Source organism: Lepisma saccharinum, chromosome 16 (genome assembly GCF_977018435.1).
Source record: "Lepisma saccharinum chromosome 16, izLepSacc3.1, whole genome shotgun sequence".
Taxonomy (NCBI): domain Eukaryota; kingdom Metazoa; phylum Arthropoda; class Insecta; order Zygentoma; family Lepismatidae; genus Lepisma; species Lepisma saccharinum.
In genome coordinates, this window is record NC_139244.1 from 22,725,119 (window position 1) to 22,739,602 (window position 14,484).

Below are 14,484 nucleotides of genomic sequence, written 5' to 3' on the forward strand. Positions count from 1 at the left end.
CGGTCGCTCTATACATTTAAGGGAGATAAGGGGAAATTCCCATTATCTGGATGCTTATACACTCACGGACACTTCTGGGTTGTAACAACCCAATTGGCTTTCAATGGGATCATAAGAATCCAGAGTTTTCTGTGGCTGTACCACTTATCTTCTTGATCCAGTCAAATTAATCCAAAGCATCTTAGAAGGACGGGCGTAGTTAGCAACGGGGGGTGGGGGCAAGAAAGTCGAATAAACAAGCAAATATACAGCATGTCCCCAATAACTCAAAGATGACGAAGCGTATATTTAAAAACATCCCCACCACCCTTTCCACTATTCTTTTGGACCAATACTTTCCTTATAATATTCAATTATAAACGAAATTATTGTATTTTCAAAACGTTAATATTCAAATCAGACTGAAAAACGAAGATATATTATTTATGCCACTTGTATGGTCTTTAAATATCTCGTTAACAGAAATACTATCTCGCATCTCAATATTTGAACGCTAAAATGATAATAAATTAAACACTTGTGAAAACTTTTAGGTAAGAGTACCGTGAAAATTTGGAGAGTGTAAGGACGGTGTGTATATCTCACCGCCCCTCTGTTTCGAATATTTGAGAGCCTCCCCGATGGCCCAGTGGTATCGTCGTGGCCTTGTAATCAAGGGGTTCCGGTTTTGAGATCCGGTGGAGGCACATAGTGGTTCGGATCTCACTTTAAACTGTTGGTCCAGTCCCGATTAGCCTTTCTGTGCATAAAGTGGACTTAAAACAAAAACTTAAACTCAAACTAAATGAGTACGATACTGATCTCAGGTAGAATTATGGAATCAAACAAAGCTATCCTGATGATTCCATCTCACCTTGTGTCTTCTGGTATTTATCTCTACCCTTTACTACAGCCCATTTAACTTCATCGAGCTTAATAAAGCGTTAAATGAATCACAAGCAACCAACCATAAAGTATCTCTGAACCATTGTAAATAATTACTAACTTTTTTCCCTAGTTTTCGGAATGTTAGTTTCAAAAGGTGACTGAGTTGAATAAGTTGATAAAGTTCATGTTCACGCCCTATTTTGGTTGTTCACTGATTTTTTAAAATTTATGGTGCCTTTATAAACGGCTTTCTCTATTAAGAAATAAATAACTGAAGTACAATTTATAGTCAAACACGAATCTAGAAATTTATTTCGGAATTGATCCCGCACGTTAACCAAGTGTATCACGTACAATAATAATGATTACCTTCATGAAGTTCGCAGGGTTTTTTCCAGGGAGGGGCGAGCCCCCATCAAAAAACAGTCTTTTGGTTTGAGGTTACTATGTTTCTGCAATGCCATTATAATAATTAACAAAAATTACTGTGACAGGAATTAAATCATATCTGTGAAATGTATAATAATAGGTTAACATTTATTTACGGGAGGCATGGCTCCCTTTCACCCCTTCTAGACGTCCGTGATTACCTATTATTAAAACTAACAGGTCTATTAGTAATAATGAATGTAAAAGTATAGATTGCATCATACAGTCCTTATTTACCAATGCTAAATAAGGATATTTCTAAATAAGACCATTAAAATTTCACAAAAATTAATGCCAAAATAAATAAAGAAATACAGTATTTAAAGTATAAGAAAAATGACTGTTACTTCCAGCTCATAAAAGTGAAGTCTCTGATTAATATTTTATACATAATATTATAATATAATAACAACAATATTTTATCACGTTCATCATCATTATTGTTATTATTATTATGCATTAATTTTTTAGGCAATTATCAACAGAAAACTGATAAACGGTAAGAAGAAGTATTTTTCATTTAAATTTACTTCTGCTTTGGAAAGTCTTTGCCCCACCTAAAATAAGTTTATAATGTTTGAGGAAGCGTTAACGTTGCGTTAAATCAATTGTGATAATATCTTTGATAATACCGACAAAGCAGGCAGATAACATACATCGCTCGCATGCGCACTTCAACTTAAACCATCCATTTCCGGTTAGCGGTAAACCCTGCTAGGTCAATGTTGTGATTACGGCGGTTCTGTTGCCATGACAACGTAAATTGCAGACCTTAAACCCGTGCTTGTGCATGGAATAAGACAAGGAAGTGTTTTCAAGTCTTTCGCGAAGGCAGCCAGCTTCAAACATGAGTGCGGATGAGTCATCATGGGTTTTCGATTCCTTGGTAGGCTTTCTTCGTGGACCTGTTTGGAATGTCCCTATCATGACTTTCATCGAGCAGAAATCATTGAGTGAGTAGTAGGTCTAGGTCTATCTTTCTTTGTTAGCGTTCTGATATGTTAACAGCATAATATCGATTGCACCTTACATTGCTGACGTCGGAAGAACTTGTGAGTGACTTTCACGAAGTAAACGTTATACTCATTTTCTTGTCTCAGATGTATTTGGTTTACAATAAGGCCTCAAGAAGACAAATGAATAAACCAATCGGTCTGTAGAATTAAGTTGATATTTTATATATCTTTCGGCACATCAAATTATATATTTAAACTCTATTTGTTTCTGAATTATTGAAGGTTATACTACAGATATATATCTTTATCTGTGGTTATACAAGGTGCTTTGTTTTCTGGGTGCTTTTGTTTTCAACCTTTAATTTGATTTGTTATTGTGTTAATCACAAAACCCACTGGCGTACATAGAGGGGGAGCTGATCAGACTACAACCTTTTCTTAAAATTAAAAATAATCGACATTTTCAATTGAAATAAGTAAAGAACTCATTAAAAAAAAAATCGAAAATGAAATCACCCCTTTAAATCGCCCCTTCGAATAACTTTTAAAACGAAGGTTAGAAATGTTAATTACGAAATATTTTATAGTAAAACCTCCTTAGCACGCAGCTATGAAATATATGCCCTTACAATTCTAGCCCACTCTGAAAAAATCCTGTGTACGCTAGTAATAAGAACTACTGATGTGGGATGTTCATAAATGCATCCATGCACAAACACACACCCACGGTCGCTTCTTTCGTTAAAATAAAATATTATCAGCTTTGTTCTCATCTATAAAGATTTACCGGTACGGCGTACACCAGAAAATAAGCACTAATTAAACCAGGGGTTCGAGGTGAGATTTTCGGGTTAGGCAACCAACAAATATGATGCAATTCACACAAATATGAACTTTTTTTTATTTGGTTTATTTTACCTCGCTTTTCTGAAACTTTTGGCTGATCTCTAAGAGGAATATTAGTGATGATAGTATGATGAAATTGATGAAGGAACACTCACAAATAAACTCATGTCCAAGCTGGGATTCGAACCCGGGATCCCTGATGTCGTAGCGACTGTGCTAATCACTCCGCCGCGGATGATGGTACACGAATATATGTAATAATAATAATAATAATTGGGGCCTCCCCGATGGCACAGTGGTAGCGTCGTCGCCTAGTAATCAAGCTGTTCGATACCCGGTGAAGGCACAAGTGGTTCGGATCCCACTTTAAACTGTAGGTCCAGTCCCAATTAGCCTTACTGTGCATAAAGTGGACTTAAAACACCAAATCAATCAATCAATCAATCAATAATAATAATTATAGATACCATTATGGTATTGTAATAAATATACAAGTTCGAACCTACAATACAAAGTAGCCTATTAGAAGCACGAAGAACTCTTAGGACTGTATACTGATTATTCCTGTAAGATTATGTAATAAATGGTCTTTTTAAAGTTAAATATTTATTTTTAAAATTGTAGGAACCGGCCGATTTAAACATACGCGTTGAATATACAGAGTATTCCCTGGCATTCGCTACGAGACTCGGCGGTAAGCGGCCCGGCGTCAACGCTTGTCTTTCCCGGTGAACGGGCTCTGCGACAGTCGCTACAGTCGGCTATTAAAATTACAGTTTTCATATTGTGTACTAACCTTGACTACAGAAGGTGTTGAAAACGATGTCCCTCTGCTGCAACACATTCCTGCCATCTCCGAAGGAAATTGGCATTTACACGTGCGAGTTCGTCTACTGTAATTCTCCAGATCTCTCGTACAATGCTCTCTTTTAACTCACGGATGGTGTGCGGCTTGTCTTTGTATACTTTATTTTTTAGATTTAATTTTTTATATTTAGATTCAAGAATTTTAGCAGCTCTAAATACTGTGGTTTTTAACACCCGTTTCTTGTGAGACGCGGCGGATAGATTTCCGAGAACTGTTCTAACCTTTGTCCTATCTCATCGAGTTTTTCCTCAGTAAGTACACGTGGGTTTTTCTTTCCACTTTTATTCAGAACTGACCCTGTTACTCTAAACATTTTTACGAGGTTTAATATAGTGGTCCTATGTGGAATGGGAACACCAGGAAATTTCGTTGCAAAACGTCGTCGCACTTCTCCACAATTCCTCTTTCCGAAGTAACACTCGACAAGATAAATCCTTTGTTGTAATGTAAAGTTTTGTGGTGCCATATTAAGCCACAATCCTCAACAGACGGACACGACACAACACAACTTCCGAGGGAGGATTACACTGGCGCCAGTCTCCAATGTCAACAGAAAGGGAAAGAGAGCGAAGGCAGGGAGAGCGAAAAAAACAGACTGTAGCGTGCGACTGTCGCGGACCCCGTTCACCGCGAAAGACAAGCGCTGACGCCAGACCGCTTGCCGCCGAGTCTCGTAGCGAATGTCAGGGAATGCTCTGAGTATTCGACGTGGAGAATGCCATTCATTCACCAGCGTACGTAGGATTTTTTTCGGAGAGAAGGAGAATATACTAAGTGAACCGGCATCGAGGCTTCAGGTTTTGAAAACACTTTATCCTTTTTTCACAGAAAATGCCGAAAGCAACAACACCTCTCCTTAGGACATGCTGAATTATACATATACTGACAGTATATCCATTGCTCATTTGCGATTGTTTGATCGTCACAGGCAGTCAATCAGATCGAGATTCATTATAAGACGTCAGTTTACTATCAGATAGATCAGGAGTTTTCAAACCTTTTGCTGTCGTGGGCTCGTGGCTCGCCTAAGCTGCCATAATCTGCACGCGGCTCCCCTCAATAATAAAATATAAATACATGTGACCATAAAAGAGCAACACAAAATCTTTTCATGTGTTTATTTACTGTTGGTACACATCAAATAATGAAAATATAATGTATGATTAATACAAGTGATATATATTTATAATATATTTTTTTAAATATTTTAAACTGGTGTCAATTCACTCAGCGATACAATATTCAAGGGAATAGATGTTAATAACAAGCATATTACAATGTTTAGGAAAGTCAGAGGGATGTATGAATTTTTTTCTCGTCACGCAGTTTATCGAATCGGGGTACATATTTGGAAGTCTCACTCTAGATATTTACTTGTAATCTGTCTTTGGACTTGGTCACGGCAACTTCCAGCAGTACTTTTCACAGAAGTTGTGAGTGACAAGGGTTCCACAAACACAGATTTGATTTCGTCATTTAATTGTTGTCCTGTTTCTTTTATGGTAATAACATGCTTAATGTAGGAAAGCAATCAGCAATGTTTTGATCTTCAATTTTTCTCTTCCAAATATTACGTACCCAATAGGCCTAATACTTGAAACTAGTTGCTAAAGTGAAACAGAGATAGCAGCACTAGGCGTGTAAATAAGAAGATCGCTGTATTATGATAAATGATATTGTAAATAGACGTAAAAGTTAATTAGAAAGATAAACAATAATAAAGTACAATGTAAGAAAAAAAGAAAAGATATAGAGATGACTAATTAATAAAGATCCTTGTGAAATTAACAATATACTCATATGTAAATACGAGGGGTGTCCCATAAGTAGCGAGCCTAACCTAGAGGAGAACAGGATGAAACCACAATAGCAACCTTTTTTCACATAGTCTCCCTGCAGGTCCACACACTTTTGCCAACGCTTCTGCAGTGATTTTAGCCCGGTCTCATAAAAGCTTTCCTCAAGGCTTGCAAAATAGTCACCCACAACACTGATGACGTCATCATCACACTGATATTGCACACCGCCCAAAGCTTTTTTCAGGTTAGGGAAGAGATGAAAGTCTGGTGGAGCAAGATCTGGTGAATAAGGGGGATGTTCCAACAATTCAAACCCACAATCACGGATGGTTGCCATCGCAACAAGCGATGTGTGAACACGTGCATTGTCGTGATGCAGAATCACCCCTTTAGAGAGCTTTGTCCGTCGCTTAGTCTTCAAACCATCCCTTAATTGCCTCACCAGGGTAGCATAATGCTCTCCGATCATGGTGTTCCCCTCTCGGAGATGATTAACCAACAAAACACCCTTAGAGTCCCAGAAGACTGTCGTCATCATTTTCCCAGCAGAGGGACCGGACTTTGCCTTCTTTGGGGTGGGGGAACCGGGGTGTTTCCACTGTTTTGATGCCTGTTTTGGCTCCGGTACCTAGTGATGAGCCCAGGTTTCGTCAACAGTCACAAGTCGTCCATCAAATCCGTCTGGATCGGCCTGGAACAGCTCAAGATTTCGTTCTGAGATCATGCTTCTTGTCAACTTTTGTTCACTTGTCAGAAGTTTTGGAACCCAACGCGCAGAAACCTTTTCATCCCCAACTGGTTATGCACAATGCGCTCCACTGTTGATTTTGACATCTTCAGTTCCTCTGCAATATATCGCACAGTCACACGTCTGTCTGCAAGAATAAACTTGTGCACTTTCTCTACATTTTCTTGTCACCATCTCCACTGACCTGCCTGGGCGAGAGTCATCTTCCACACTCACTCTCCCCCGCTTAAATTTGGCTACCCATCTCTTCACTGTGGCAGAGGATGGAGCATCCTCTCATAATGTTGTCAGCATATCCTCATGGATTTCTTTGGGACTGAACCTCTTTTTCAACAGATACTTGACCACTGTTCGTATCTCTTCTCTCTTCATTTTTATGACGTTACGCACTTAGCACACTTCTAGCTCCTGTACAGAAGAATAAGATGGTTAGAACTGGACACCGCTTTGCATATACACTTACAAAGATTTGCTATTTCAAATCCCCAAATAATTTTCAGATTGAACTATGGGAACCCTATCAGGCTCACTACTTATGGGACACCCCTCGTATATATGAAATTTAAAGAAGTGAAAATACCAATATAAATGTGTGTCGTATAACTGATCTCTGATCTGTAGGCTTACTACGTTCCCCTATGTGGAATTTTTGATTACATCAGTGGCGGCACGTTCCGATCGCGACCCACGGCACCTTTTGGCTGCGCGTCACGATCGCTGCACCGACTTGGGAGCGCTTTATCAACCGCAGCACCAAGTTTACATTTGTGGTCGAGAACAGTATAGTTGGTGGCGCGTTTTAATCGACGCCCCAAGGTGGGTTACTGGATTGGACTTGATATTAGTATTGGGAAAATAAAAGGCAAAACTTTCTGGGATTTGGTCGACTCAAATAGGGCAATTAATAAAGCAAAAGATTTGTGATAGAAGAAGATAAGCCCGAGAAGGAAGTCCGAGTCCAGAAGGAAGTCCAAGTCCAGAAGGAATTCCCGAGTCTAGAAGGAAGTTCCAGTTCGTATCCAGAAGAAAGCCAAAGTCCAGATCCAGAAGGAAGTCCCAGTTTGTACCCAGGAGGAAGCCCCTGTCAAGATCAAGAACTCGTAGGAAGCCCACACAAGTGAATGTGAAAGTGACGACAAACAAATAAGAACTATAGCAATTGAAATTTCTGTAAAAAGTCAGATTACTTCTATATGAATATATTCTCATGTGTTCTCAACTATAATCTTCATGTACAAAGAAAGATATAATATAATCGATTAACTGTCTCCATTGGTAGGCTTACTGTTTCATTTCATTTCTAACAAGAATCCTACCCTGAAGATACTAGCCGTGGCATAAATATAAAGAATTGCACCCAAGGGAGGTGGCACAAAGCAGCAGCTCCCTTTTGAAGGCTGTCTAACAGGCACAGCACGTATCATTCCCTTGCAATTCAGAACATTAGTTTGTTTCTTTTAAGGTACGAGTGTAGTTCTTGTCTACGTTCAAAATTACGGGACGGTCCCCGTTGCGGAGTGGTTAGCACATAGCGCTACGACGCCAGGGGTCCCGGATTCGAATCCGGGCATCATACCATCACTCATACCCATCTTCGTAATTAGCCAAAAGAGGCATATTTTTTATTAATACATCTTAAACTTTTTTTTCAGAAGTTCTCGCGTCTCTCCTACGAAACTTCTGCGTCTCCCTAGGGAAGCACAGTTTGAATATTACTGAGATAGATCTCTCTGTCTACCGAATCTATGTAGTTACGGAGAAATCGATCGTTTACAAGAACACACACGGAGAAACTTATACAGAAGATGTATATTGCATCACGTAGATAATTCACAGTCCTTTCAGCCCACCAAATGTCGTATTTGTAACTCAGATGGTTTCGGAAATATTGTCCATATAACCGTTAATGCCTAGGAGTAACGGATACAATTTGAAACCATGAATTTTTTACCGGGTTTTGTATTTTCACACTAATTTTTTAAAGCTATTTTTTTCCTTTGGTCACTCTGATGGAACTGTATTTCTGTTATTGACAGTCAAAATAATAAGCCCCTTCTTTAAAAAAAGGGGGGTTATTGCACGATGTCAATTTCCTTGTGAAATTGACTCACCAGTTCAAGAAGTAGAACTACAGCTGGAGAGTCTACTTAAGTATATAATAATAAAGCAAATAGTTTGCGTCTGCACCCGAGTGTTTTTTTTCTCCTTTTATCAGACATACCTTAGTTTACAGTTATAAATGCAACAAATATTTTTTAAATCTCTTACGACGACTTTACAAACCAGTTGTTTTAATGACAGCACAAATACACAAGTCGCTCAATACATTGTCACACTCAAACGCGCACGCGTTCTCACACACGACATACACTAACTGCACTATCGTTATACCGTCAAGATCGTAAATGAGGTGCAACCAGCAACGACAAAAGCAGCAGATATTCGTACTTACTATTGCGTCTTGCGCGATTCGGCAGTACCTATCATCACCACCTTTCGCGATTAACACGTCAAAGAACAATGCAGCTCTATTTCCGACTACCGAATGCGACAGCTCAGTTTAACTCAAACCTGGATAACACGGGGCGGGGCGGAGGACTGGCGGGCGATCAAACAATAGATAGCGTAGTAACTTGGCACCGCACACGCACAGTAGACGTTGCTTACCATTTTCACAGACAAAACAATAATAGCTGCTTTTGTAAGAGGACAAGTAATATGAACTCTCAGCACCGCTTTCTTTCGCAGTTTCTTTTTGCTTTCTTATCCGTTTCTGCTTTATACTGCATATGCAAATGGATTTAATTTGAATTTTCTCCGCCCCAAGAAGACCAAACTGCCTCAAGTAATGCAGCTTCCATTATAAAACATTTTGCCGCCTCCTTGGCTTGCCGCCCCGTGCAAATGCACGTGTTGCACGTACGGTAGAGCCGGCCCTGTATATATAATATGTGTATATGTGTGAAGGTAGGTAGAGGGGACCTTTGGTAACCTTTGGGGGGGGGCAAGATTTGTAGATCCGGCACTGCCCCTCTTCATTGGTGGGCACTATGCACTTAATAGCATACAGGTTGCAGGTTGGAAAAAATCCGTTCCTTGCCTTGAATGACTGAAACCCAAACAACACTTATGTGTTGTAGGTTGCATACACTTTCTCTCTTCATCCATGCTACGCAAAACTTGTGAGCCCAGAACGGTGTAAGTGGGCGCGTGCACTTGTATGTAGTATCGCTTCGGTTCGGAAGACGTCACCGCCTTGAAATCAAGGGGTCCCGGGTTCGATTCCCGGTGGAGGCATATTGCACAGAGGTTCGGATTCCATTTAAAAATGTAGGTCCAGTCCTGATTAGCTTTTTGTGCATAAAGTGGACTTAAAACAATAACTAAACTCGATCCGAAAGGTTGCATTGATTTCTGATGGTTGGTTTCCAAGTGGCACGTGTCGTTTGTCGCCAGTGGCGCCGGGCGCAAAACTGGGGCGTCCCCCTTGATTAGCGCCAAAACGTTATTTCTGAATATACGTATAAGCATGGTTGTTTGTTTTAAAAAGAGTTGGATATGTATAGACAATAATAATTGAACTTACTGCTGCATAATCCAAAATGTATATTGCAAAATCATGTAGAAATTTAAGATAAGAGATTACTGTAATTTTGATATCGTTATGTAGGCAGTGGCGAAGCGTCCTATGAGGCCAGGAGGCCGGGCCTACCCGCGGCATTACTCTTTTCAAGGTGTATTTACTTATTTCGTCAAAACATATGTAACGCAATGCAAAAGTTCGGAATTTTCATTTATGATAATTACAAAAAAATTCTAACCCTGTCCAGTATACGAACTTTCCACGGAGTGAGGCACATTTGCTGCGGCCTCTTCTCTTCACACTCTGTCGTACGGTCGCATATACGGGAAGCCTAATCTTACGAGTACTGTACGTATGCTTATAACTTGCTCCTGAGGCCGGCCTCGCGGTGTTACCCACTAGGACGAACAGAATGTCAGCAACACTGCATTTCCGCCAGGGTTGGAAATTTGTGGTGTACCAGCTTTTTTTTATAAACATTAGCCTGTGTTCGTGCAGAGAGATTTCTATTTCATTGTACATTCTCCATATTGTGTACGAAACTTGGGTTTTCCTTCCTTTCATCGACAAGTGTAAGTGAAATTGAAAATTGCGGAGTACTGTACTTCTGACTTCGTTTTCTGGTCAGAGTGCTGATCGTCTTGTCGATTCACCCAACACCGTAGCGTAAACAGAAAGTCTAAAGAACTTATATTTGTAAAGTAAGTCTTCATACCAAATTATGTAAATTAAAATGCTAGATACGCCTTATATTTACAAAGTAGTTTTACTTTCACTGGAAATAGAATAGTTTATTTTTATCGTGAACGGGGATTCCCTCCTTTCTTCCCTCTGTGAAAACTTGCCTCCTGCTCAGGACGCTACAAGGGAGCGTGGCTCGGAACGCGAGTTTCGTGGCGGTAGAGCTTTGTTTGTGATTCGTGTCGTGCGCAGCGATCAGATTTATGAAAGAAGTGCTGGACTGAAATGCAAGAACAATCGAGTGAAGATGTAATCATCGTTAAGGTAGGACCCACTTTTGGTCTTTCATGTTTCCTTCTTATAACAATCATTTCTAAAATGTTTTCAACTATATTTTCCTTTGCAAGTAGCAGTGGCAAGTGACAGCAAAATATTAAAAAAAAATAAAAGTTGTTGAAACGTTATTTAATGCGTTAACACTGTGGTCGAATAGATATTACAAGCAGACATTTTTTATGCAGCCGACACAAGCGAAAAGGTGGGCAGTTTCGTTTACCCTGAAGGGATAACAAGAGAAGAGGGCGAACAATGAGAGTACAATGCATGGGAAGCAGGGTTGGCATGTTTAAAACAAAAGTGTTTAAAACACTTTGTTTTAAACGTTTAAAACACACGGCTTTGTTTTTTTTACAAATGTTTTAAACGTTTAAAACAATGTGTTTTAAACATGTTTTTTTTGCAAGTGTTTAAAACACATTTTGGTTGTATATATTTCGTAGTCTGTGATAATTTTTTTTGTTAGGAAACCCTGTTTTTAATTGAATCTGTGTCAATTAATCCGGGCTTTACAGGTCTCACTTATCGCACAACACTTGAGCAACCTTATGTTCTGACGTCACGGGAGAAAGCTTTTTAATTTTAATCTAAATGCCTATGTTGTTAGGTTAGGCAGGCTAGCTATGTATGCACAAGGTAGCAAAATTGTTGTGCGACAAGAAAGACCCGTGCTTTACTGTAGAAATCGGAACCTCTCAGTTTCTTGTTTCGTATCGTCCTGTAAGTTTGAGACTGGTGGAAGCTGGAAATGGAAACTAATATCTGAATACACAATGCCTGATTTTGATCATGCCGTGATTTTTTTTTCTTTTGCGATACGATTCATTGGTCTGTATAACTGAATGAAGCGCAGATGCTTACTTTTGGTAACATAATTTTGTACTTTGAAAGATAAATTGATCTGGAGAATCTATTATGACACTGCAGGTTGTTTTCTGCTATATAAACTGTTCAGACAGCATGAAATATTTCACCGTGATTTTTTACAGGACGAGGATAGTAATTCTATAATATTTAGTTTCTTGAAATTTAGATGAATATAAATCATAACCTACTTCAGTAGTGGCGGAAAAAGTGGGGCTATTACCCACAACTTTTGTCCCTGCAGTAGAGGTGTGCGGGATCCCGAAAAGTCGGGACCGGCATCGGGAAAGAAAATTTCCGTCCCGATCCCGACTTCCGGAAATGACTTCCCGACTTTTTGGGATTCCAAGCAGTCTGGAAATTCCGAATGGTCATTTTAAAACGTTGTCAATTGTAGACGTTCTCTTCATTGTAAATGTCTGGAACGTATCGGAAATTGTTAGTATTTGTACCAGAAGTGCAAAGACAAGCTCTTAAGATGGAAATTACGAATATAATTCGAGATTTCAAGAGCTTTGGGAAATTTCGAACACATCCCGTCCAGAAAAGTTTCCGACTTTTTCGGGAAATTGAGAATTTTTCCCGTCCCGAATGTCGGGATTTAAAGAATTTCCCGTCCCGACCCAAAAACTTCTGTCCCGCACACCCCTACCCTGCAGTATGGTAAACCTTATCTCCAAAGGTAAATAAACTGTCCTTGTCGCCACTGTACTCATAAAAATTAGTATTTTTTTCTCTTTAACGACTTTAACTATAATTTACTGGGAAAAGGCTGAATTTGTTTTGTTTAAAATATGTTTTTTTAAACTCATGTTCAAAACTATGTTTAAAACAAAAAAAACATGTTTTAAACAAAAAAAACAGTTTGTTTTGTTCTTTTTAAAAAAAACACAAATTTTGCCAACCCTGATGGGAAGACTTTTTTTTGGGTTTAGGACAAAGAGTGTTATGGAGTTATTCCGCGGGCCATGTCTGTTCAGGTCTGGCGGAACAGGCCAGTGTTGTCACATTGGATTGGCAGAAAAGAGCTAAATTGTGCCTAAAAATTGGGATTCTATTCTCTCAAGCAACTATATTTATTATAACCTGTTTATATGTTACATAGTAACCCGTCGTGTTGCCGGGTCCCAAACAAGGATCCTATGTTCTATTATCACGTAAAGGTGTCTACTAGCACAAGGGGTAGAACAAACTAGGATGCGAAGTACACACACTGAATGAGAGAGGTCACCTTTACTTTTGTTTTTTTTTCTTGAAAGCCCCGTGGTGGTCATCCTAACACGTTACGAAGCCAGGTGACCTAATTGTGGTCATGCCAATGTTTCCTGATCATCTTTAATTCATTCTCCATACATTCTCATCGTCACGATTAGCATAGATCAGAACAAATGAGACGAAATTAATCAAAATTTAAATTATGTTTACTTGCACATACAGGTGTCGTAAATTCATTTATCTAGAAAGCCAAGACTGGAATTAACTACAACCATTCCTTTAGTTAGACAACAGATAACAATGGTGTTTTCCTCGGTGCGAGGAAGTCTTGCTAAAAAAAAAAACTAAGTTGGCAACAGTAGAACGTAGTCGCTGAAACTGCGGAATTCTGTCGTCTGCTCACAGCACAAACGTCAGACTGACTCGAAAATTATGGGGTTCTTCTAGTCCTTTTCACCTCATTGCAAAATAAATAAATGCATTTAGAAAACAAAAGTGATGAAGAATTGACAGCACGGCTCGAGCACTGTTCGTTGCATTTTCGCGATGTCTCATGATTGGTAGTTCTTTCTGGAGGTGTGTGCATAAATCAGGGGTTGAAAAAATACAAACAAATAAAGAAAAACGAAATGAACAAAAATCTAGATGGATGACATCTGGTGGGCGGGAGGAGAACGTCCAAGACATAATTATCATACTGATGGCCGGTAACAACACTTTTGAAAACGCCACGCCCTGGCAAGTAAAGCAGCGGCCTGGAGAGACATTGAACCACTCTCCATGACATAGCCCCCTCCCTTTCTTTTTGCAGATTTAAGCAACTAATGGAAATTATCGCACTTTTGTGCCTACCCTGCTAGGAACTCTACGCTTCGCCACTGTATGTAGGTATTAAATAAATACCTGAATAAAATAAACGTGTTCTTTAACAGTAACACTTACGGTATTTAAGAAATAAGGATATTATTTATCTTCGTTAAAACCGTAAATATGTGTCATGTTTTTATTGAGGGATGGTAGAAAGTTAGGGGGCGACAAAAATTCACCTCCCTCGGGAGAGAATTTTATCTTGAGCCTCCTCTGCTTGTCGTCTGTCGCTACGGTATGAAAGGTCCCTTAAGGATGACAAGCATACATGATATGATGGCAAGAATACGCGTAGAACTGATATGATCATGTTAATGCGGCAGGTGTTTCGGAAGATCCTCTGAAAAAACATAAAAATAAACTCTGAACGGCCAATGAATAAGTCAAGAGGCTAGAGAGTGTTTTCCTTCCTACCTGACAGTCTT

General features: G+C 39.3%; 1 protein-coding gene across 3 annotated transcripts in view; it reads left to right on the top strand.

Moving 5' to 3' along the window:
- Window positions 1–2,033: 2,033 nt before the first annotated feature.
- The window catches only part of LOC146000336 (cilia- and flagella-associated protein 36), a 43,813-nt gene continuing 31,362 nt past the window's right edge, over window positions 2,034–14,484 (top strand). The window contains exon 1 of one of the 3 annotated variants that reach the window (XM_083137859.1): window positions 2,034–2,249. In XM_083137859.1, coding sequence (XP_082993985.1) covers window positions 2,144–2,249 — 106 coding nt within the window. In that variant the 5' untranslated portion in view covers window positions 2,034–2,143. The remainder of the gene's footprint in view (window positions 2,250–14,484) is intronic. The other 2 variants (XM_083137858.1, XM_083137860.1) reach the window with 2 other exon arrangements.